This window comes from Natrix helvetica (assembly GCF_964273705.1).
Source record: "Natrix helvetica genome assembly, chromosome: 4".
Classification (NCBI taxonomy): Eukaryota; Metazoa; Chordata; class Lepidosauria; order Squamata; family Natricidae; genus Natrix; species Natrix helvetica.
In genome coordinates, this window is record NC_138550.1 from 70,803,153 (window position 1) to 70,827,109 (window position 23,957).

Consider the following 23,957-nt stretch of genomic DNA (forward strand, 5'->3'; position numbering starts at 1 on the left):
CGAGCCCCTGTGCAGACAGCTGGGCTGAAGCGGCACCACCGACCACGCTCGCTTTGGACGTCCGTTGGAGCGGAAGCTGATCCGCCACCCAGAAAAGCCCATCTTTCTCTTCCTTCAGCGCTTCAGCCTTTTCCTGGCATGGAGACCAGGTGAGGCGGCTTCTAGGTTGCGCCAGAGCTGGGAGGAGGCTGCTTCGCCACCCGGCACTCTTCATACATCTGCTGCATCAGGATGTGCTCCTGAGCATGGGCGACGCCAGTGGAGGTGGATGGTCTTAGGCGACCCCTGTTAAAGGGTCGTTTGACCCCCAAAGGGGTCGCAACCCACAGGTTGAGAACCAGTGCCTTAGCCCAACAACACACAGAATGCAATTATGAAGAGACTTGATAAAGTAGCAGCTGATTTAAAATACCCCATTTACTTTGGGATTGGGGGGGCGGGGGAGGAAGGATGCCTTTGAAACACTGTTGACTCCTGGCAACTGCTTGGACTAATCCCGGCAGTTCTCCTGGCAAGATTTTTCACAAGTGATTTACCATTGTCTCTTTCCTAATTCTGTGAGAAGTGACTAGCCCAAGGTCACCCAGCTGGCTCTATGCCTAGTCAGGACAAAAACTCATAGTCTCTTCGTTTCCAACCTGATACTTTAACCATTCCACCACACTAGCTCTCACTTTTGCTTTATCAAGTGATAAACTTTCTTTAGTTCTTTCTTTAAACATTATTTAGTTTCTACGCTAAAGAAATTATACAGAAAATGCATGAAAACATTATAAGTAGTCCTCGGCTTACAACCATTCATTTAGTGATTGTTATTGTATGTTTCTTGTTATTTTTCCTTCTAAAAGATTTCAATTTGTTTTTCAATTGAATTGTAGATCTTATATGTTACATTAAATGTGGAAAAATCTGAAGTGATACTTGGTCTAATTTTTTACTAATTTTCAAAAATTTGGCATTTTAACAAAGGTGTGTAGACTTTTCATCTCTCTGTATATATGGCATTGGTTTCTTATTCTGGTCTATCTTGTTGGGCTGACATCAATCTTGCAAATTCAAAGTGCTTCCTCAAGTTATTTTCTTCAACTGGAGTTCAAGCCCTGCTTATCTGAATGCTGTAGCAGCTCTCCCTTTTGTCCTTCAGAGTCATTGCCTATCCATTTATAGTATCTAAAGTTATCTGGACTAACTTTAAAAGACATTTTGAGGATTACAGGTTTATGGAAGTTTAGGCATAAACAAAAGCAAAGTTGTTTTTATATAGCAAATAGTCAGCTCTAAACCATACATACCTGGAATTGTACTACAATATTTTAACTTATTCTATTATTATATGTTCAGACATATTCTGTTGTAACTTGATTACAAGGTTTTTTTCATTATCAGTTCAGTGAATCTGATCATTACTAAACAACTAATTGCATCTTGTAGTTGATCATGGTGTCACAAGGATATTTCTATTTATGTTAACTGACTCCAACTGAGACAGATTAGCATTAAGGAGTCACCAGCAAGATGATTTCTGTATGTGGCTTTTTAGATGTTGATTGGGGTGTTGATAGGCGGCTTGCTTTTAAGTCATTAGCTGGTGTTTGCTTGTACTGTCCACCCATTACCTTCTAAATACTTGATAGGCTGGTGGTAAATCAGTACACCTATTGACTGACAAAGGGCCTGTTTACCAGGCCTTTAATCTCTTTCTTGGCTGTTTTTGTGCCTGCTTATCCAACAATCTTAGTAGCTGCAAAACTGAATGTGTGTCCTTGTTCATTGCAGTGTGAGGCTACCAATGAGTTCCGGTCTTCTGGCTCGTTTGTGCTCTTGCAATCTGGTGATTACATAGTTATAGGGGCAATCCATGCAGGGAACAAAAACAACCAGGGAAGTGACTGAAGCCTGGGAAACAGGACCCTCGTCAGGGCTGCAGCATGAGTCCGAAAGCTCTAGGCTTGGTGACTGACCCAGATTGGATCCTGCAACATTATCCGGGGACATGTATGTTTTTCTTCATTCATGAGTACTATCTATTGTTCTACTAAAGGTAAATTGTTCATTTTACTATGGAGCTGCATGATACACTAAAATACAGACAGTCCTTGACTTACAACCACTCATTTAGTGACTGCTGAGTTACAATAGCATTAAAAGAGAGACTTATGTCTGTTTTTCACTCTTACGATCGTGGCAGCATCCTCAGGATCACATGATCAAAATTTGGATGCTTGGCAACTGGCATATATTTATGAAGGTTGCAATGTCCTGGAGTCTTGTGATCACCTTTTGCAACCTTCTGATTAGCAAAGTCAATGAAGAAGCCAAATTAATTTTACAACCATATTATTAACTTAACAAATGAAATGATTCACTTAACAACTGTTGCAAGCAAGGTTATAAAATGGAACAAAATTCAATTTACAACTGTCTTGTTTAGCAATGGAAATGTGGGCTCAATTGTGATCATAAGTCAAGGATTGCCTGTAAGACATGTTGGTTGCCAAATGGAGAATTCTTTATATTAGGTCCTTGTTCTAACATCCAGACAGTTCTAAGATAAGAGTAGATATCAAACAGCCTCCAAAAACCATCACTTTTTCAGAAACTGGGTGCATATTTTAACATGATAAAACAGTTCAGTGAGGGGAGAATGCATGCTATTCATAAATTTTATGTTTCAAAGCATCAACATTTTAGTTCCGGCTGCGGTACGCGATGGGCAAGCTTTGCTCCCCTTTGATTGAGGGGGCACAGGACGCCTTGGAGGGGCTACTGCCGAGGGGGCGGCGTAGCGGGGGACCCCCTGTGTCATCGGCGGCCGGGGGGCTCCCCGCATCGCCCTAGGCATCAGGAGGCAAGAGGGGAGGCGCTGCAGCGTCTTTGCGTTGAGGCAGCTGGACAAATTGAAGATTTGAAGGACGCAGTTGCAATGCGGTGAGATGGAGATTCCCCCCGTTCCCTTTCATGAGTGAAGGAAAATAAAAAGACTGTCAGCCTTTTGAAAAAACTTTCAACCTGTTCCTGGGAAGTGTGATTGGAGGGAGGGGGATTTTTCCCCCCCCTTGGACAAGCGGCTTTAAACTGTTTTGCTCTCTGCCCCCAGAGGAGGGGGGGGAGCCCGGAATGAAATCACGCTCATAGCAAATGCAGTTGTTTTTTTTTTTACTGTAATTGTGAAAATGAGGTGATGATCTGTTTCCTTCTGAAAACTTAGAAAACTTTTGGTTTGTTGCTCTCTGATCCCGGAGCTGGCAGGGCAAGATGGCACACTTCCGTCGTCTTCATGTACTTTGAAATTTGACTCCACCCACAGAAACTGCTGGCATTTGTCTTTGTCTCCGTGACACTCAGAGAAATCTCTTGTTACATTTTACCCTGGACGTGGAACAAAGGATTTTATTGCTTTATTGCCTGGAACTAGAATTGAAAGGTCCTTATCTGTCTGGACTTCCTGCATCGCGATCTCTCTTGGCTATCCACCTTCCCAATTGTTTCCTCTCTGAATTGACATTGTCATCTCTGAGCTTTGCTTATTACAATGCCACCTAAAAGACCACCACCGGGGAAACCGGGTTTTGCTGGCTCTGCCCCAGCATCTTCAACGTCCAGCCCCAGCGGACAACAGACACCAACTTCTTTGTTCCAGCCCAAGCCCCCTGAGGTGGACTTTCAACAGATGTTTCAACAACTCTTAAAGGGGCAGGAGGACTTAAAAAATCAATTGAAAGAAATGAACGAGCAGCTCAGAGAGAACCAAGACCGAGCGATCCAAAATTCATGGAGACTGGAACTTTTGGAGGAGGGGACGGCTGAGATGAAGAGGGAGGTGAAGGGGGTGCAGAAAGGAAACCAAGAACTTGAGAACCACCAGATAAAAGTGAAATTTGAAAGGATGTCCTTTTTTCTTAGATTTCAAAATGTAATTGAGGCTGATGATGAAGATCTGAGGGATATTATGACAAATTTATTGGCTGAATATATTAAAAAAGACAGACAACAGATGGGGTGGGACATGGACCTGATCTATAGAGTAAACTCAGCTTATGCCAGAACACACAATGTTCCAAGGGAGGTACACATTAAATTTCTCAGAAAGACCACAAGAGATGAGATTCTGAGTGCACAAAGGGGGCAAGCACTAAAATACAAGGATAGAGAAATAGCCATTCTGAAACAAATCCCAAAGAAAGTTAGAGATAAAAGAAAAAATTATTCGCTTTTAGCGAAGAAATTATACCAGAAAGGGGTGTGGTTTAGATGGCTTATGCCAGAAGGTATGCTAATATTCTGGGAGGACATGAGAGTTAGAATCAACACAACTATGGAGGCTGAGACCTTCATGGAAAAAATAAAGTCCTCCTAGATAAACCTGATGATACTATACAGGACATACAGGACACGGGAGGTGCCGGAGCTCTGCTGGAGGGGGGAGAAGAGGCAACATTGAGAAAACTCAGATCACAAAAATGAACTAGAAAATCTGTTTGATATAAAATGATTGAAATTGTTTGAAGATAAAAGTTTATGCTGACAAAATACTATTAAGCAGCAACAATCTAATGTATTAATAAATGAAAGTTATGAGAATGGGGGGGGGAGGGCCATTTCCTGCATAATGTAACTGTCAAAATTTGTAATTTTACCCATTAACCCCTTTCCTTATTTTTTAAAAAAATAATAAAATTTTGTTTTTTAAAAAAAAGCATCAACATTTTCGTATTTTCTTTTCCACAATTAATTATTGAGTGCACAGAAATGAAAGTTTTCAATTGAAAAGGGTATACTAAAATCAAAGTTTCCTCCTACTTTTATACTGCCGAAAATCTAAAACAGAACCAGTGCAAAAAGAGCCCCAAACAGCTTAAAACCTTGTTTCATTTATTTCTGGGGCCTGCTAAGCAGTTTCAAACCTGTCATAACTAAATCACGGCTTATTTTTTTCCAGGAAGAATAATAAATATGATTTACAAGGCAAAAATTAATAAGGTGGCAAGGAGGGTATTTCCAGAGTGAACTACACTGGAACAATACTATAATAAATCAAAGTTTCCCATGCCTGTGAGAAAGCAATTTACTAGCTGCTTCACTTTTCTCCTAAATAATAAAAAGAAGCTGTAGTCTTTTGAAGGTCCTTTAGCTGTATTCCTAAACTAAGCAGGTAGAAAGGAATTAAATTCAACTAGTCACGTGTCAAGCTTGCAATTTCAAAAAACTGTTCCAATGTAATCGAAAGACCGGTTTGTTGGAAATCGCAACAGCATTTCATTATAGGCTTAGCAGCCACAGCCATACAGCAGTAACACAGAAATGGTTTACCAATTCCTGATTCTAGATGAGATTTTGGAGGTTGTTCCCTAGCTAGGTTGCCTCCCTCACACAGGTCTGCATGTCCTCCATGAAGGAGATCAATAAATCAAAAAATACTAAAACAAAAAACTGTCACCAGATATTTTACAGATTAAAAATATTTTAAGAAAGTAATGTAGATATTCATGTAGGTTGAAGTTAAAAGTGTTGGACTAGAAACCAGTCCAACAAGAATACTCGTCAATTATTAGACACAAAAACTACTTGGACAACCTTGAAATAATCACTTTCTTTCAATCTCTCTATTTCATAGGATTGTTGTTATAGAGAAAACAGCATTATGTACATTGGCTTGAGTTATACAAAACAAAGGCAGAATATATAACTAATGAATGGCTATCAATAAAATCACAGAAAATGCAGTGGTAAGATAAAAATACATAAGTAAAACCACAGAAGAAGAGTGAAAGAGGGAAGTGAGATTAAAGGAAGATAGAAAGACTACTGCAACTCTTTACAAATGTTACTATAAAACATTTGTAAAGCAAGAATACATTCAGAAACAAATTCCACTGAAATTTGAAAGACAGTACCAGATACTGAAGAAATATTGACTGAAACATTGAAAACAGCAAAAAAGAAGAAGAGGCAGTTAGTTCTTATAGCTCTAGGTCAGCAAATATGGAACAACACTGTGTAAATGATTGGAAAATATCAGTGTTTTATATTTATGCTAAAGAAGTAAATACTTTACATAGCAGAGGCACATCGAAAAAAATGTTTATACCAATTTCAGGCTCAGCCAATTCTGTCCATATTTATTTATTCACATTATAGAGTTGGAAAGGGAATTTTATCTCCTTAAATGTGGTGTGTGTGTGGGGGGGGGGGGGTGTATTGTGAATTCAATCCTGACCAGCTCAAGGTTGACTCAACCATCCATCCTTTTAAGGTCAGTAAAATGAGGACCCAGATTCTTGGGGGCAATATGCTGACAATAAACAGCTTAGAGAGGGATGTAGAGCACTAAGAAGCAGTATATAAGTCTAAGTGCTATTGCTATTGCAGCTTTTTATTGCTGTAGGCCACCTGGCGTCACTCTCAGTTGAGTGGCCTTATGGACTTATTTAATAAACATCTTCTGCTTGGTGATTTGTAAGAGGAGAATTATGTTAATCTATGGTGGAAAAAATCAGGAGTATGGTAGCATCTCTTCCAACTAAGAAATTTTATTTAAAAACCTAAGTATTTGTAAGTTCCAGCTCACTTTATCAGATGCATAGAGTGGTCAGTCCAAGGAAGGACTGGTGCAGAAAATCAAATTACACTACTTCTGACAGATAACTATTTATCCTCTTCCTGAGCTTATTACACAAATTTGAAACTAAGTCTTAGGAATAAAACTGAGGAAACTGGATATATATTTGCCTTTACAAAAAAGAGGGGTAATAGAAGAGCAAGTACTTCTTCAAGTACATGAAGAAGTATCACAACTTACTATCTATTACAGATAGACCTTTGCTTAACAGCTGCTCTGTTTGGCGACCATTTAGTGACCATTCTGAAGTTACAACTCCACTTTATGGCAAGTGGTACTTGCAAAGCATCCCTGTGGTCATCTGAACAAGATTCAAACACTTTGCAAACAACAGGCATTTACAACTGTTATGATGTCCCACTGTCATGTAATCAATTTGTGCATTTCACAGTTGATTTCTGACAAACAGAATCAATGAAGAAGCTGGCAGTAAAATTGCAAGTTGTGATGTCTTGCTTAAGAACAGCTTAAGCAGACACTTCCGGTTGTACTTCCCGAGCCATCGGAAGCCTGGTCCGCGAACTCCGCGGCCACCTCCGACCTCTCATCGGAGGGTCCAATTTTGGACCGTAGCCACTTTGGAGGAGTGGCGAAGGAAAGGGGGACCATCTCCCCTCCCTGACTAGGAAAGCCCCCTCAGCCGACAACAGAGAGCAGCTGCAGCAAACATGGCTGCCATGATGCTGAAGGCAGCCTGAAAACCTAGGACTGTGAGGCGTAGAGAAATAAGTGGCTTGTGAACTGGGTAAGAGAATATTTTTTATTGAAAGGTGACTCCAGGAAATTCAAGGGGAAAGCATATTGGAACTATTGGCTAGTAGTGGAATAAGCACTTTAAAAAAAATCAGAATATTTAAGATTTTCTTTTTAAAGAAAACGAAGGAAAAGAAAATGGAACTCTCAAAGTGAAGACATGGTATTGAAAAGGTATTTTAAAAAATACTGGAATTCGATCTGGAGCTTCTTTTTATAATTATAAATGTTGCCCTCCTATTGGATTTATAATTTTAAAAAATTTAAATTGGATTATCAGCATTACGCAAAGAGGCAGTACCAAGTTGAAGTTTCAGCACCATCTGCTGCTAAAAAGAGAGCTGTACAACTTTGGGATCTTTTACATTGTTGGATTATAAGTATTTACGTTAAAATTACTGTACACAATAAAAAAAGACCTTTAGCCAAGTGATCCTGAATATTGAGAAAATTAAAGTAATTGAAAGAGGCGTGGACAAATCCCTGGTTTCTTTTCTTAAATTGGATTGACTGAAAAATGGAAGCAAGTGGAGACAATGAAATGGAACTGATGTACAGGACATTAAGGATTTTATAAAAGAACAACACAATGAGATGAAGGAAATAGTTGGTTGTATAGATAATATAGATCAAAAATTGAAAAATATAATACAAAGAACAACAAGTAAAGAATAGGACAATGAGGAAAGAATGGAATCACTAGAAAGAGCAGAGGAGACAGCAGACTCGGGAAATCAACAAGAAGACGACAACAAGCAAATACTGGTACAATTGATGGTGAATAAGGGATTAGAACAGGAGGGAAATATTCTAAAAGATGTGAAAAGGAAATGGGAGAATCAGGAAGACCACTGGAGAAAAGAAAAAGGGGTTAGAATAGGTAGCCATAGAACTACAGTGGGGGAAAGGGCGAAGGGCGAGAAAATTAGAGGGCATAGTTATAATACAGATTCAAAAGTAGGTGAAATAAAAGAATTCAAAGGAGTGTATGGGAGACAACCCCTCTCCCCCAAAAAAGATTAAAAATTTGGATGAGAATGAAAGATGTGGGGAAAAGGGAAAGAAAAGGAATGTATAGCAAAATACTTTATGAAAGTATTTTAACAATGTGTATGGATATTAAAACTATATGTTGGATAATTACTCTGTATATGGTGTAAGAGATAAAAATCATTTTTGAATATATATTAGTAAGGTAGTAACGTAATGTATATTATTATTAGAATTATATAGGTTGAAAAATACTTTGTAAATCAGATGAATCATAAATCAGCAGAATCGTAAGGATTGAAGGGTTGGAAAAATATTAAATAGGTTAAAATGTGATTGAATATGATTAAATGCTTGAAAGATCATGAATGATGTTAGAAGTGCATATTGAAATATTGAAAAAGGAAAAAAAAGAAGGATCACATCTTTGAATATTAGAATGATAGGGGAAGGAGAGAAAAAAGGACTAAAATAGAAGTAGAAATAAGAGGGGGGAAATAGTAAAAACAGATGTTAAGATGATACAACATATGGCAGAACTATGTGAAGGTTTAAAATTGAAGGATGATAGAAGTTATGTGTTGGTAAAATTAAAAAGGGAAATGAAATGTAATTATTAGGAATAATACTGTTATGTTTATTTGTATTGAACTGTATGATACCAAGGAATCAAACCATTCACGCAATGAGATGTATAAAAAAAACTTTTTTAAAAAAGAACAGCATAAGCAGCAGAAGTGACGTTGTAAGCAGTGGTAGGTTGCCAATTTTTTTACTACTGTTTTGGGCACGCTCCTGCACATACGGCTTGGCTGGTGGGCGAAGCCTCCCGCTACCGCTACTACCAGTTCGCCCGATCCGGACCAAACTGGGAGCAACCCGCCTCTGGTTGTAAGTCCATCAGTCACATGTCTTGCTTAATGGTAGAGTTGCTTAGCAAGGGAGTTATGTTCCCAATGGTGCTTAAACGAGGACTATCTGTATCCCATAATGAAGGGTAGAGAACAATGGCTTTAAGTTGCAAGAGAGTTTCTAGTCATTATAAACCCAAAGGTGCTTTTTCAACTATGACCTAGATGACTGAGAATCTCCATAGACATCTAGTCATTATTAAAACCTTCCAAATAAAAACTGTTTGATTATAGCACCAAGTAGGAATGAATTCTTCTTCGGTGGATATATTCAATCAGAAACATCTCTTGGAATGCTTTAATTTTAAGCCCTATGAATGTACTTCATAGCCAGAGGACATATTTTATATTCACTACTTCTTTGTTGCCATGCACTCAAGCGGCACGCTCACTCTTCCATCCCACTTCTGCATTAACATTTATTGTGCACACAGATTCAGGAACTATATAATTTGCATCTCATCCAATTCTCTATATCGGCCAGGAGGAAAAATAAATCTATGGTCAGTATGATCGGCCTGCTTTTCAAATTTTCACCACTGTGTGGTTAAAAGTCATGATTTTCAACTCCAACAAAGTCATATACCTTTCCAACTGTATAGCAGAAACAGAGGCAACAGATAAAGTTAATATAGAATTTATCACTTGTTATATCTGTTGATCACAAGGCACTGAAATCTTGCTGGACTGAATAGTGGCAGCTTTACTTCAGTCTTTCCAAGATTTTCCTCATTCCAAATAAGTGAAGGTTTTGAGAGTACACTAGAACCTCAGGTCATAATTGCTTCTGACCATGACCTAATCAGGTGCCTACCAAAAAATCCGCTAAATGCTTCATTCTGGTCGCGAACACATCCTCGGGTGACAATGAAACACACCGTGGCAATTCCCCCTTCTGCACCATTTTTTTTGGGGGGGGGATTCGTGCATGCGCTGTCTTGCTTGCTTCCAGTCATGACCAAATCGGGTTGTTACCGAAGTCCTGGAACAGATTACAGTCATGGCCGGAGGTTCCACTGTATTAAGTATTTTGTTTTAGTGAATTACAGAATCAGATAAAAATTGAAGATCTTTTAAATTAAAGTTTGCTTTAAATCATTTTTTTTAAAAATGAGTGAATTTTAACATTTTCTAGTATTATTTAGCAAAATAAGTAACATATAAATTTGATAAAAATATTTTATGTTATTATTATAAAGGATTTCAAGTGATAGCTATCCAGCTTATGGTTGAACACGTAAAGTATTACTTTAGCTATATTCCATTACCATGCTTACTAACCGCAAGACATAAGAGGAACTGTGATATATATTTATTTGATGAACATATGTAGCTGCCCATCTCACATTCAGGACTCTGAGCACCATGCAAACTTAAAAAACAAAACTGTAAAACCAAATAACAAAAATAATTAAAAACCATTACAAATAATCTATGGGATAGCACACTCTATTTCCTTAGCTATACAGTCAACTTTGCAGGCTTAATATGAGTGTTTTTAATTTATTTATTAAATTTACATGCCATCTATGTCACTATACATAGTTACAGTATCCTTAGGCCAGATACCAAAGTCATGTTTTCAGGCTCTTCCAGAAAACCAGCAAAGTTCAGGCCAATCTAACCTCAGACAGAATGATGCTCCAAAAGATGGGTACTGCATCAGAAAAGGCTCTCCTGGATCTCATCAGATGACATTCCTTTGTGGATAGGACCTGCAACATGCCCTTCCTGCAGGATCTGATGGGATGGGTGTTATCTCTTTTGGAAGAGGCAGTCCCTCAAATAATCCAGTCCCATGCTATGTAGAACCTTATTGGTCACATTATCAGTATCTTGAATTGAACCCAGTAGGAAACTGATAATCAATGTAGCTGAGCGAGGAGGTGTAATGTGTTCTGATTTAAGTGCGCACATATACAATATGCCAAAGGTAATGGAATGCTATTAACTTCCCACCGAAGATAACAGTGGCACCTATTAATATATTCACATTTCAATGCTTTCGAATTGTTAGGTGGGCAGGAGCTGGGGCAGGAACGGGAGCTCACCCGTCATGCAGTGCTCAGCTCTCGAATCCAGGCTGCCAGCCTTCCAACTGACAAGCTCAGCATCTTTAAAACCACTGAGCCATCACAATCCCTTACAGTACTATACCTAGGGTGGCTAAAATCCTTTGAAACAATTGCTTCCCAAAGTGTAGAAGCATGCACATAGCATATTTCTTTGCATCAATGAAGCAGGTAATTGTTCTAGGCTCATGTGGCTACTTCATACTGCTCTTGGTGTCTGCATATGTGTGTACAAGCAGGGCCATTATGCATTGGTAAGCCTAAAAAAGATACACGTGCCATCTAGAAATAGACTGCTTATTGAATACTAGGAGTAAGTTATGATCTTATTCAACTAAAAACTGGTCTCCAAATTTCTTAGTATTTTTTTGTCCTTTCATTCTACAATATCCTTTTTGAGATAAAATGAGCAGAGCGCACACAATGATCCTATTCATGTTATTTTCCAACCTTTTTGGTACTGCATATAGACTGATAATGTAATTATTTCTGTGGCTTCATAATGTATGAATCAATTCCTATTATCTGTAAACCATCATTTCTTACCTAATACAATATGCCAACTCTATGTAACTTTACAGGTACTCCTTGACTTATGACCACAATTGAGCCCAAAATTTTTGCTGCTAAGTGAATTAAAGTGAATTTTGCCCCATTTTACAGCCTTTCTTGCCACAGTTGCTAAGTGAATCACTCTAGTTGTTAAGTTAGCAACATGTTTAAGTGAATGTGGTTTCCCCATAGACTTTGTTTGTCAAGTCACAAAAGGTGATCGATCACGTGACCCCAGGACACAGCAACTGTCATAAGTAACAGTCAAGCATCCAAATTTTGATCATGTGACCCTGGGGATGCTGCAATGGTCATAAGTGTGAAAACGGTCAGAAGTCACTTTTTTCAATGCCATTGTGACTTTGAAAAGTCACTAAATGAACTGTTGTAAGTTGAGGACTACCTGTATTTATTCTATAAATTATGGTTTAAAATTTTAGCTTAGTTCACTGTTCAAGCGTAAGTCTATAATAAGAAGTGAACTCACTATGTGGCTAATGTCATACTTGAAATCAACAGGAAAGTACCTGAAAATAAAATTGCCAATGACCTTACATAAACCTGTGTACTTTTCTCCCACACGTATAAAGTGATATCCAATAAAAGAATATTCATAAGCAATAAAATCAAGTTGTTTGCACAAAAAATCATTTAAAATTAAATAATTCGCCATCTTTAGATTCTGTGGAGTTAGGATCCAATAGTTAGTATGCAACCATGAAGTCTGCATACCACAGAAGCGAACCTTTTAGTCTCTAACGAAGCAACCTATCACCTTATCGTCTTATCCTGGGAGCTTCCCGATTTCCGTCCGTAAGGCCACTGTGTCATCCAAAATGCTGGTGTGACTATGGCCAAGTCCACGGAGGCTCCTCAGGGTCCCAAATACACAATGCAGAGAAACACAGCCAAACCTATCAAGAGTTGAGACTTTTTCTTACAACCCTTAAAAACAGGAGGCGCTCCAGACCTCTGCCGATGAAATTATACGGAGGACCTTACCAACTCTGCGTTACGATTCTCAGCAAATGAGCTAGAACAGAAAGCGTATTTTCCCTTCTTTGGGGGAATAAAACACAAACCTATCACCTACCCCGCTACTCGACGCCATCTTGCCTCCGAAGAGTCCGGAAAGCCGGAAAACGACGCGGGCGCCTCCCCCCCCCCCCCCGCCGCCGCACAGCGCTCGGGAAAGGCATGCTCCGAGGCGTCGGAAGGGCTTCATGGCTGTAGAGGCATCGGGGAAGTAGGGAGGAAGGTTAGGCGGGCCCCGGCCTTTTTTCAAAGCGACCAGGAGCTTCTCCGCCCCCGGTAGCGCCTTTCTGCTGGTCGGATGCTCCGAAGTCTAAACCTGGAGGCTGAAGGAACGCGCGCTACGCGGTTTGTTTTTACTTTATGCTTTAAGCACAGACTCTAGTAGTCCAAACGATTGTGTTTGTCCACGTATTCACGGCATGTGTCATTTCTGTAGTCTTAGAAGAAACCGAGGAGTTAAAATAAACAGAAAAGCGTGTCAGAAGACCGAAGCAGGGTGGGTGAAATGGTTAATTTACCGCAGTATTTCTCAACTTTGGTGACTTAAAGATAGGAGGATTTCAACTCCCAGAATTGCACTGCCAGTCTGCTGTCTGCTGGGAATGCGTTGAAATCTATCTATCTTAAACTTTTCCAAGGTTGAGCAAAACTGGTTTATCATTTTAAATCCGTGACCGAGAAAGTGAAAACGATTTACTTCCGGTGAGGAATAGACTTGTCGTCATATGAAGTTCACGTAAACTTTTTTTCTTCGAGACGGACTTTCTTATTGGTTTAGAAATTTTCTTTGAACAATTCGTGCACTTTATGGGAATTTTAGAGAATGGTGATATGGTAAGGAAATTCTTGCTTACTTAGAATTTTTATCTGGACAGACCTTTGTCGTTTTTGAAACGGCGGTTTAACTTTTCAAAAAATGCATTTGGGCGTTAGTAGCCATTCTTGTGATGCAAAATTCGTGGGATATAGTACGCTCCTGGGCATGATTTTTCTTTGGAGAAGTAATTTCAATGGTCTTTTTTCTTCCTGTGTCTAAAATATATTTCCTGCTTCAAAATGGCAGGAAATCCCGCCCTTCATTTTTATCAATAGAGGCTGTGTGGGCTGCAACAAAGAAGTTAGGGACTTGGAGTTACTCATCTCCTTAGTATTGGCAGTAGGAGTGATAGTTATACCAGACTTAAACTCTACTGTGTCATAAAGTTTATTGTGTGGTCCTTATGCTAAGCATATCATGCCCTAATCTTTCTAACAGATTCGTATACCTCTTAAGTTCTATAGTGGAAGAGTCAAGAAGTTATGCATGTGATCAATGAATGCAAATGTTGTCTCCCAGGCTTTATTTTGCTCTGTAATTATGTTGCATCTTTGCTGTAGTACTAAAAATTAGTCCAATATGATTTCTTCATTAAGGGATTTATCTATTTTTTTCTCTCCTTTTCTCCATTTTCTTTGCATGTCTTCTATGTAGATAATAATTATCTAAACTTTCCAACATGCACTGGATCACTGTTTTAAGAACTGCTTCCTTTCGAACACAGCACTTGCCTGTACAGTTTAGTATCCTACGTTTGTTTTCCAGTCATCTTCCAAATCAGGTGTGTCTCATTTAGCAGCACTTAATTCTCCTTAGTATAGTTTGTTTATGTACTTAGAATTCTAGAATTAATTTATATATTTTTATCTATCCTTCATCCACTATTATATGCAGCCCTTTCTTAATCTGTAGATGCTAAATAATGAACAATGTTTTATGTATTACTTTCAATTTAAAAGATGCTAGATTGGGAAAAAATCACTTTGCTAGATTACATGTGGAGTTTTTAAATCAAATAAGCCTGGGCTAGGTGGACAATCATCTCAGTATTACAAAACTACTTCAATATGTTTAGGAGGGCTTGTTAACAATATTTAAGTTAAGTATAATATCATATGCCAATTTTATTAATACATACCTTAGCACTGTAAAAAAAATAATGGAAGAGATTTTCTCCTGAGTAGGCTCTGAGATAATAGCTGAGAGAAATTCATGCAATGAGTTTGCCTAGCTTATGGACAACAAGAAACTGTCTCCCATCTCTGTACCCATGCCAATCCTAAACTTAATCAAAATACCACACAGAATCAGAATAATCATTGAAAGTGCAGGTTCTTTCATTCTGTATTTTACAAGTTGAATTTTATGACAATAACAAGAACTAGAGGATCAAGGCTATTTGTTTTCTTTATCATGTTTGTATTACTCTGCTCTTTCCCAGGTTACTGAAAATGCAGAAAAACAGCTATCACACCAGCAGAATGCTGGTACCTCAAAAGGAAACCTGATTCTCAAAGTTCCCAAGGTAATGCCGCATGGTGGTAATTTACTATGTTATTGGGTTTCTTGGAGTTAGCACTGAACAGTGAACTTGCACCTTTCCACATACTTTTTATTGTGTGTGTGTGTATGTATGTATGTATGTATGTATGTATGTATGTATAGTTAGAAAGATAGATGTGTGTTTGTATGTGTATACACACACACACACACACAGATATATACATACATGCATGTGTGATTGTGTATATACATAGATACACAGAGATATACATATGTTACAGTGAAAGACCGAAATCTGTAGAATGTCGACATTCACCGGTGAATATCAACATTCACATAGTTGCTTGGTGTATGTCCGAAATATTTGCTAAATACCCTTATTTATGACTTACACCGGCCAATGTCGACATTCACCAAGTACTAATGGTGAATGTTGGACATGTCGGAGATTTATATTTTCTTCTCAGTATTTCAGTGGCGATAAAATATCACAAGGGTGACGTAACTTTTTCGCCTCTCTTTGCGAGAGGAGTGACCAAGAACTTAAAACAAACAGTACATTTTAAATAAGAAAAGAAAATAATATTAATAAAAAACTTATTCAATTATGTGATTAAAAACTTATTTATTGCAACAACTGAAACTATTATGACACTTTGAATTACACAGAAGTCCCTTGCTTTTGCAACTGCATTTATTTGTGGAACACTTCCTTTTGCAATGACAGCGTGTATAGCCTTGCCCGCCGCTTCTCGAATTAGCTACAGCTGCTTCTCTCAGCGAAATTTCTTGAACCGAAATCTCATTTATGGAAAGTAACTTTTCTTTACAAATTACGAACTGGTTACGTGTGTAAAGCTGCTTGAGGGTACCATTTTTATTTGCCAGTTTATAGAAGTCGGAGTCTTCTATTCCAACAACAACCGCTAACACATTTCGGCTATCGGTACGACCACGGTCGACATCAGGGACTTGTATTCGTACACTATCGCCAATTTGAGCAGGAGGAAATTGTTTTTGTGAGGTGCGTAACATTTTGTTTGCTTGCAGTAGAAGATTCTCTTTCGCGGCCGCTCTTTTTATTGAAATTAACTCGTGTTTTCCAGTTAGAACTTGATGTGGAAATGTAGTAGAATGCAGGTCCTCTTCAATATTTTTCCTTGAAATATGGTTTTCCGTATGACCACCGCTCAAATTTTTTTCAGAAGTATTAACAGTTTCTTCAAGCTGTTTTTCGGTTTCACAAGTATTGGCAATTTCTTCGAGTTCTTCGGTTTCAATATTTGCGATTTGTTCGCTAGGCAAAAAAGACGATGCTATGCCTCTTTTTGCCTTAACGCCAAACATGGCTTCATAAGGACTTTGGCGTATTCCTTCGTGGTATGTAGTGTTCTTGGCAAATTGAACAAAGGGTAAACCATCTGACCATTTATTTGTATCGTTATCGTTCATCCATGCAGATAGCATATTCTGTATATCCTGATTGGCCCTTTCAACTGAGCCTTGTGTTTGACTGTGACGTGGCTTTCCATGAACTATCTTAACATCTTTCCACATAGCGCATAGTTCGGATATGACTTGATTACTGAATTCTCTACCATTATCTGATTGCAATATTGCTGGAGCACCAAATGTTAAAAATATTGAAAGAACGTGATACGCTACTTCTTCAGCTCTCTTAGTTTTCAAAGGTCGTAGCTGGACAAACTTAGTTAAATGATCTTGATAAACCATTATGAACTTATATTCGCCATCGCTGTTTGACTGCAGATCTATCAGATCAACTTGACATCTTGAGTTTAACTCAGAACTGACCATTGGTTTCACAACAATACCTTTCTTAGGTGCACTGTGTTTCATTTGACACTGTTTGCATAAATTTAAATACAACATTACAACTTCATATGTAATATTTTTGTATTTAACTCGCAATTCTTTAAGCATATGTGTTCTTCCTCCGTGACCTATTCTGGTGTGAGTTTCATATAGTATACTGAACAATTCCTCATTGGTAACATAATACTGTATATTCGTTTCTCCTTGTTTTAATGGTACAATTAACTTCTCTTCATCATTAATTTTTAAAACATCAAAACGTTTTAATCGTCTGTAATCCAAAGGTGTATTGCACTTAGTTTTAGCAGAAACCACTTCAGAAAGTATTTTAGAGTACTTTTCTTGAGAAAAATAAAAACAATTGTCTTCTCGTTCCCCCGCAATTAATGCATTTAACTTTTCAATAAAAAGATCACGATTCACTGCAGTATCCATTGATTATAAATTAGGGTGTCGTAAAAAAATTAAGAAAACGTTGCTCGCACCATCAAACGTTGCATAACACGGACAAAGCTGACTGACTCCCAGCAGAACAAAGGATTTGGCGGGAGACAGCCAGTCGCCTCTTTGTCGGCTCCTCTCGACACCTCGGCTCCTCTCTTTTCGACCTCCACCAGAGCATATCTGTGATTGTCGACATATACCGGTGAGGGTCCGAATGTAAAATAATGTAATGAAATATTCGATCTTTCACCGACGTATTTGGTATGTGTTGATATTCACCGGTGAAAGTCGACATTCACCAATTTCGGTCTTTCACGGTAACACATATACATCATATACATATACATACATACATACATACATACATACAAACATATATATATATGTTTTCGTAGATTTTCACGGGTGTAGGTATGCTGGTTTTGTTGTATTCAGGTCTTTTCCCGTGTAAGATTGAGATTGTCTTTGCAAAAATATGGAACGCTTCACGAATTTCGTGTCATTCTTGCGCAGGGGCCATGCTAATCTTCTCTGTACTGTTCCAATTTTAGTATATGTGCTGCCGAAACACAAGTGGTCATGGTTGACATGGTTACAAAACACAACACAAATATAAAAAGGCAACATTAAAAATATGGGTTTTCTGCCTGGATGGTCTCCTGCAGTGAGCCGATAGACAGAAAGAGGGAGTAGTGAGTTCCCTCCCATATTTGGGCATACCAGGGTTTGTAACACAAATACATACCTATTTCCCTGGTTTAGCTGATAAGGAGGAGAGCCTGTGGCTTAGTGGCTAATACATCTGCCTAATATGTAATACAGCCCAGGTTCGAATCCCAGTAAGGGTATGGCTAGCTGATGAGAGCTAAATAGCTTGAAATAGATCTATACTAGTCTCCCTTTATTTATTTATCAGCACAAACAACACACACACACATACATACGTACGTATAAATACATGCACACACACTTTCAGTTTTATCCTCTCTTCCAAACATGTTCATGTTCTAATCTAGACATATCAAACACAAGGCCTGTGGGCTGAATACGGCCCGTGATGAACCCTGATTTGGCCCACTGTGCTGCCCCAGAGACAGCAAGGGACCGGCCCCTGCTGCCCTGATCATAGCCTATCCGAGCCGGATGCTCCCCCGTTGTGCAGATAGGAGGCAATGAGCATGCAGGGGCTGACAATGTCAGAAGCCTACTGACCCCTCAACTGCTGCACTCTGGGGCTCTTCAGCTTACGCAGCACAGATGGAGGCCGGAGGCTGCGACAGGTCAGCCCTCCAAGCAGCAGGCGGAGGCACCGGGGGGGAGGCATGTGATCTCGCCCGCCGGGCAGTAACCATTCACCTGCTCTGTCCCACTGTCTGTTTTTGCTTGTGCCTCTACCTCCACCTGCTGTCAGTGCCGCTGGGGCGGGGTGGTGCCCTTGCCTGCCAACCTCGTTTTCCATTTCTGCTACATACACGGGACAAGCCTTCCGCTCACTATCCCACCTGTGATGGCATGGGGCCGAGCACGCAGGGACTGGCAATGACGGTGACCAGTTGGGCAGCCTTGCCGCAACCCCACCATCTGTCTTTGCTCCTCTGGTGGCTCAGGCCCCAGCACCAACCCTGGTCCACCCCCTTCTGCCAGAGACACCAGCATCCCCCACAGGTCTTCCCAGCAGAGGTGGTATTCAGCAGGTTCTGACCAGTTCTGGAGAACCGGTAAATGCCACCTATGATTGGTCCTGCCCCCATCTATTTTCTGCCTCCTGAGTCCCAGCTGATTTGGAGGAAATGGAGATTTTACAGTATTCTTCCCCTGGAGTGGGGTGGGAATGGAGATTTTACAGTATCCTTCCCCTGCTACATCCACCAAGCCACACCCACAGAACTGGTAGTAATTTTTGAATCCCACCACTGCTGCCCAGTCCCCCATAGGCGGCCCCCAACGCGAGCGATGTTGAACTGGTCACACCCACCCAGTCAACCATGACCACCTGGCCACGCTCTCCCCGGCCCCCTGAGGGCAACCATAATGCTAATGCGGCCCTAAATGAAATTAAGTTTGACAGCCCTGTTCTAACCTCTTTGCCTTGTCTTGAACTCCTAGGGTACCAGGGATTTTAGCCCAAAGCAAATGGCTATCCGTGAAAAAATCTTCAGCACCATAATTAGTTGTTTCAAGCGTCATGGAGCAGTAACAATAGATACTCCTGTGTTTGAGCTAAAGGTGAGAGTAAGTCAGTAATAATTTTGCTGTTGCTGATAAGGTTTTTTAGCCTATTTCTTTGGACTAAACCAACTTTCTTAATTGTAATTAATTAAACTATATGCATGGTTGAACATGGCGATGGGTGAGGAGAAAAGGATGGTTTTGTTTTGTTTTTATTGTTGAATTCATTGGTTATGCTGCTACTTTGTTTTAAATAATGAAGCTTAGAACTGGAGATTAGGATAATTTCTATAATGGAAATGTATTTGTTCTGTAGTGTCCTTATACAGTTAGACCTTGTGTTATGACTGTATTGGAGCCTGCCTACCTGTTACAGTCATAAATTGTGCCAGTTGTAAAGCAGCCCAATCACATAACCAATCCAATTTCAATTTTCTTTGTTGCAGTGGTCCCTAACACTGTAATTTCTAGTGTCCCCCATTTTCATCAAAATGTATTTTACAAGCAGAATCATAATGTTGGGAGTACATGAAATTCATCAAGTTGATTAGAATAATACTAGGAGATATTTCCAGCATACCTTAAGACAAATTTATCCTTTTTAAGTTTACAACATGAGGTGTTAAAGAACTAAAAAAAGATGAATGCAAACCAAATAAATTTTATTCCTAAAGATAAAGTCATAATAAAATGTTTAATATCAATTTATGATTTTATAAAACATTCTTACAATGAGGGTACAGCTATATTGTGTGTTTTGCAATAAAAATAGTAACTACAACCATGTATTTCAAACAGATCACTGTGCAATAGTATCTCTTCTACAGGAACATTTGTGAGCCAACTACCTCTTTTGTTCCATCTGCTTAACAACCCAGGAGATCACTTAACAACTACAGTCAGAACTGCCAAGATGGCAGTCATAGAGCAATGCAGTAACATGGGCATCTTGTTTAATAACCACTTTGCTCAACAACCGAGATGTTGGTCCCAATTGTGGTTGTAAGTCAAGAACTACCGTATTTGTCAGAGTATAAGATGCACCTTTTCCCCCCAAAAAAGAGGGTGAAAATCTGGGTGTGTCTTATACTCAGTCATATCTGGGGGGAGGGGGGAAGGAGTTGGTGTGGTGACGGCAATAGTGGCAATGGCGACAATGGATGGCAACATGCAGCTGAATGGCAGTATTCTGGAAGGCTGATCCAACCGCCAATCAGAAAGGTGAACTTCAAACGATTCTGGGGAACTGTTTCCTATAAATTGAGGCAAACTGCCAGTTGAGGCATTAGCCGAAGAGCCCTGCCACACCGGATTTCGACTTCCTGCCAGACCTGCTCTGACCTACCGCCCGGATGCCACCCGAGCCGCCCCACTGTTGCCCGAAGAGCCAGCCTCACCTGCTCCTGGGTGAAGCCAAATCTGCTGCTGCCGCCCTGCCGCTGCCCAAGGAACCTACCTCACCTGCTTCTGGGTGAAGCCAAAGCCGCTGCCTGGGGAGCCTGCTTCACCTGCTCCCGGGCAATGCCAAAACCACTACTGCCGCCCAGCCGCTGCCTGCCACTGCCCGGGGAACCTGCCTCACCTGCTCCTGGGCGAAACCAAAGCCACTGCTGCCACCCAGCCACTGCCCGAGGAGTATGCCTCACCTGCTCCTGGGTGAAGCCAAAGCGACTGCTGCTGTCCTGCCGCTGCCCGGGGAGCCTGCCTCACCTGTTCCCGGGAGAAGCCAAAGCCGCTGCTGTCTGCTGTCCACTGCCCGGAGAGCTTGCCACCACCTCTTGAGCCACCTGACAGGTAAACACTGGTTAGGAGTTGCAAGGGTCTTCAAACATGACAGCTTTAAAACTTGTGGACTTTAAGTCCCAGAATTCCTGAGGGAGGTAACATGACTGGAAGAGGAATTCTGGGAGTTGAAGTCCACAAGTCTTAAAGCTGTCAAATTTGAAGACCCCTGGGTTAGGTTTAGGATTTAAGGCTTATTGCCTGTTTGCAGGTTGGGTTTAGGATTAAGGCTTATTGCCTCTGTGCAAGGGGTAAGGGTTAAGATTAAGGCTTATTGCCTATTTGCTGGTTAGGGTTAGGGGGGAAAAGAATCACCAATGTCCTAAAATTCTCAGCTCACTATGGTTACCATAGTTTAGGGCAAGGGTATAATGATCTAATGTGTATGTATGAATGTGATTTCAGCTACAGTGCACTGTATTGTTATAAAGGACACATTATTGTTCTTTCTTGCAGAAAAATGTCAAAGCCAAAAAGACAGGAATATAAAATCTCTTTCAAGCTGGAAGTCATGAAATATGCTGATGAACATGGAAACAGAGCAGGGGAGAAACATTTTGGACCACCTCCAACTGAAAAAATGATAAGAGAGTGGAGGAAACAGGTGGATAAGCTGCAAAAGATAAAAGCAAGCACAACTTTCGTGGGCTTCCTGCAAAGTGGCCACAGCTAGAGAAGGACATAAGAGACTGGATCACAGATCACCGGAACAGTGGCTTCGCAGTCACCACAAAAATGGTGATGTATGAAGCCAAACGCATTGCTACAGAGAAAGGCATTTAGGATTTTACTGGATCACCATCATGGTGCTTCAGATTTATGAGGCGATATGGCCTTGCTATGCGCACCAAAACTAAAATTGTGCAAAAATGCCAAAAGAGTATGAAGTTCTGTCTTTTCATACTTTTGTAATAGACTCCAAAAAGAGAAATAATTTTGAGATTGACCAGATTAGGAATATGGATGAACTCCCACTAACTTTGATGTGCCATCAAATCGGACTATTGATGTAAAAGGTGCCAAAAGCATAACTATGAAAACCACAGGACATGAGGAAACACATTACACGGTTGTGTTGTCCTGCTGTACAGACGGCACCAAATTGCCACCAATGTTAATATTCAAAATGAGAACCTTCCCAAAAGAAGTGATTCCAAGAGGAGGTGTTGTGCATGTCCATGAGAAAGGATGGGTGGACGCAGATGGAATGAAAGTATGGATTGAAAAAATGTGGTCCAAATATCCTGGAGGGCTTCTGAAAAAAACAGCTTTATTAGAGCACGTATTAGTGACAACACTAAGAAAAGATTCAAAGAAGTGAAGACTCATCTAGCTGTTATTCCTGGGGGTCTTACCACCAGTTGCAACCTCTTGATGTTTCCATCAACAAACCATTCAAAGTCTACATGCGAGAAGAGTGAAACAAATGGATGGCTGCTGGTAATCATGATTTGGCATCCACTGGACTAATGAGGAGCCCACTATCACTCAGGTTTGTGAATGGGTGAAAACATGGAATTCAGCGAAGGACAAAATTGTTACACGATCCTTCAAAAAATGTGGCATTAGCAATGCCTTAGATGGAACTGAAGAAGATATAATTTATGAAGATAGTGAAGAAAGTGATTGTGAGCAACTGAGCTTCCTAAACTCTGACATCAGCAACGATAATGAGTTCTTGGGTTTTCCAGAAAATTAGAGGAGTGCTTGAACCTTGAAGCCTTTACTCATTTGTTAATGATAGTGATGATGGTTCTTAATACCGCTGTTGACTTTACATGGTTGTAAAAAGTATGGTACAGTACTCTCTGCCAGGATATTTCTTCCAAATGAGATTAATATCACCCAATTCCCTGTAAAGAGAGCGAAAGAGGAGCATGTGACTAAAGGATTCCATGAAGCTCTTTCCACGTGGGCATAATGTGATATAGAGCAATGATTCTCAACCTTTTCTTCACCACGGACCCCATTTAAATACCTTTTGTAGCCACAGACCATCAAGATGTAACTCAAGATTTAAATCATTTCAAGCCTTCTCAGACCTTCTTTGGCAACACTGACACACACACACACACCAAATGTCTGCGGATCACAGGTTAAGAACCACTGATGTAGAGGGATTCATTTGGAAATCAGTATCCTATGTATGTTGCTTAAGGTGACTCCTGGCTTTTTCAAAACAGAATAGAGAGACGTTAGCAAGATTTTGCTAATAGAGTTTGCTATTAGCTTTTTATAGTCAAGTTGCTTTAAAATGGTCTTGTGAGTACCAGTACAGCCAGACACACAGGAAAAAGAATTGTAACCAAAAATTAATGAGATTGTACTAGGCTCTGTATTAATAATTATAATTTCCAAAAATTCCAACAAAGTAACAAGTATGATGGCTCTACCTGTGGCTGGATCCCATAATTAGAAGCACCTCATTCTAGTATCCTACTATAATTCATCTTCATTTTCTTCCAAGTTGTAAC

General features: G+C 39.9%; 2 protein-coding genes across 6 annotated transcripts in view; one reads left to right on the top strand and one right to left on the bottom strand.

Moving 5' to 3' along the window:
• Positions 1-13,136, bottom strand: part of ZMAT2 (zinc finger matrin-type 2) — a 129,554-nt gene extending 116,418 nt beyond the window's left edge. Inside the window, exon 1 of the mRNA XM_081950907.1 lies at positions 12,991-13,136. Within this exon, the coding sequence (XP_081807033.1) occupies positions 12,991-13,122 (132 nt within the window). The 5' untranslated portion in view covers positions 13,123-13,136. The remainder of the gene's footprint in view (positions 1-12,990) is intronic.
• A 1-nt stretch (position 13,137) lies between these two features.
• LOC309390954 (histidine--tRNA ligase, cytoplasmic-like) overlaps positions 13,138-23,957 on the top strand; it is a 42,111-nt gene continuing 31,291 nt past the window's right edge. The window contains exons 1-4 of one of the 5 annotated variants that reach the window (XM_081950902.1): positions 13,138-13,277; positions 14,404-14,530; positions 15,191-15,274; positions 19,639-19,758. In XM_081950902.1, coding sequence (XP_081807028.1) covers positions 14,429-14,530; positions 15,191-15,274; positions 19,639-19,758 — 306 coding nt within the window. In that variant the 5' untranslated portion in view covers positions 13,138-13,277; positions 14,404-14,428. The other 4 variants (XM_081950901.1, XM_081950904.1, XM_081950903.1 and 1 more) reach the window with 4 other exon arrangements.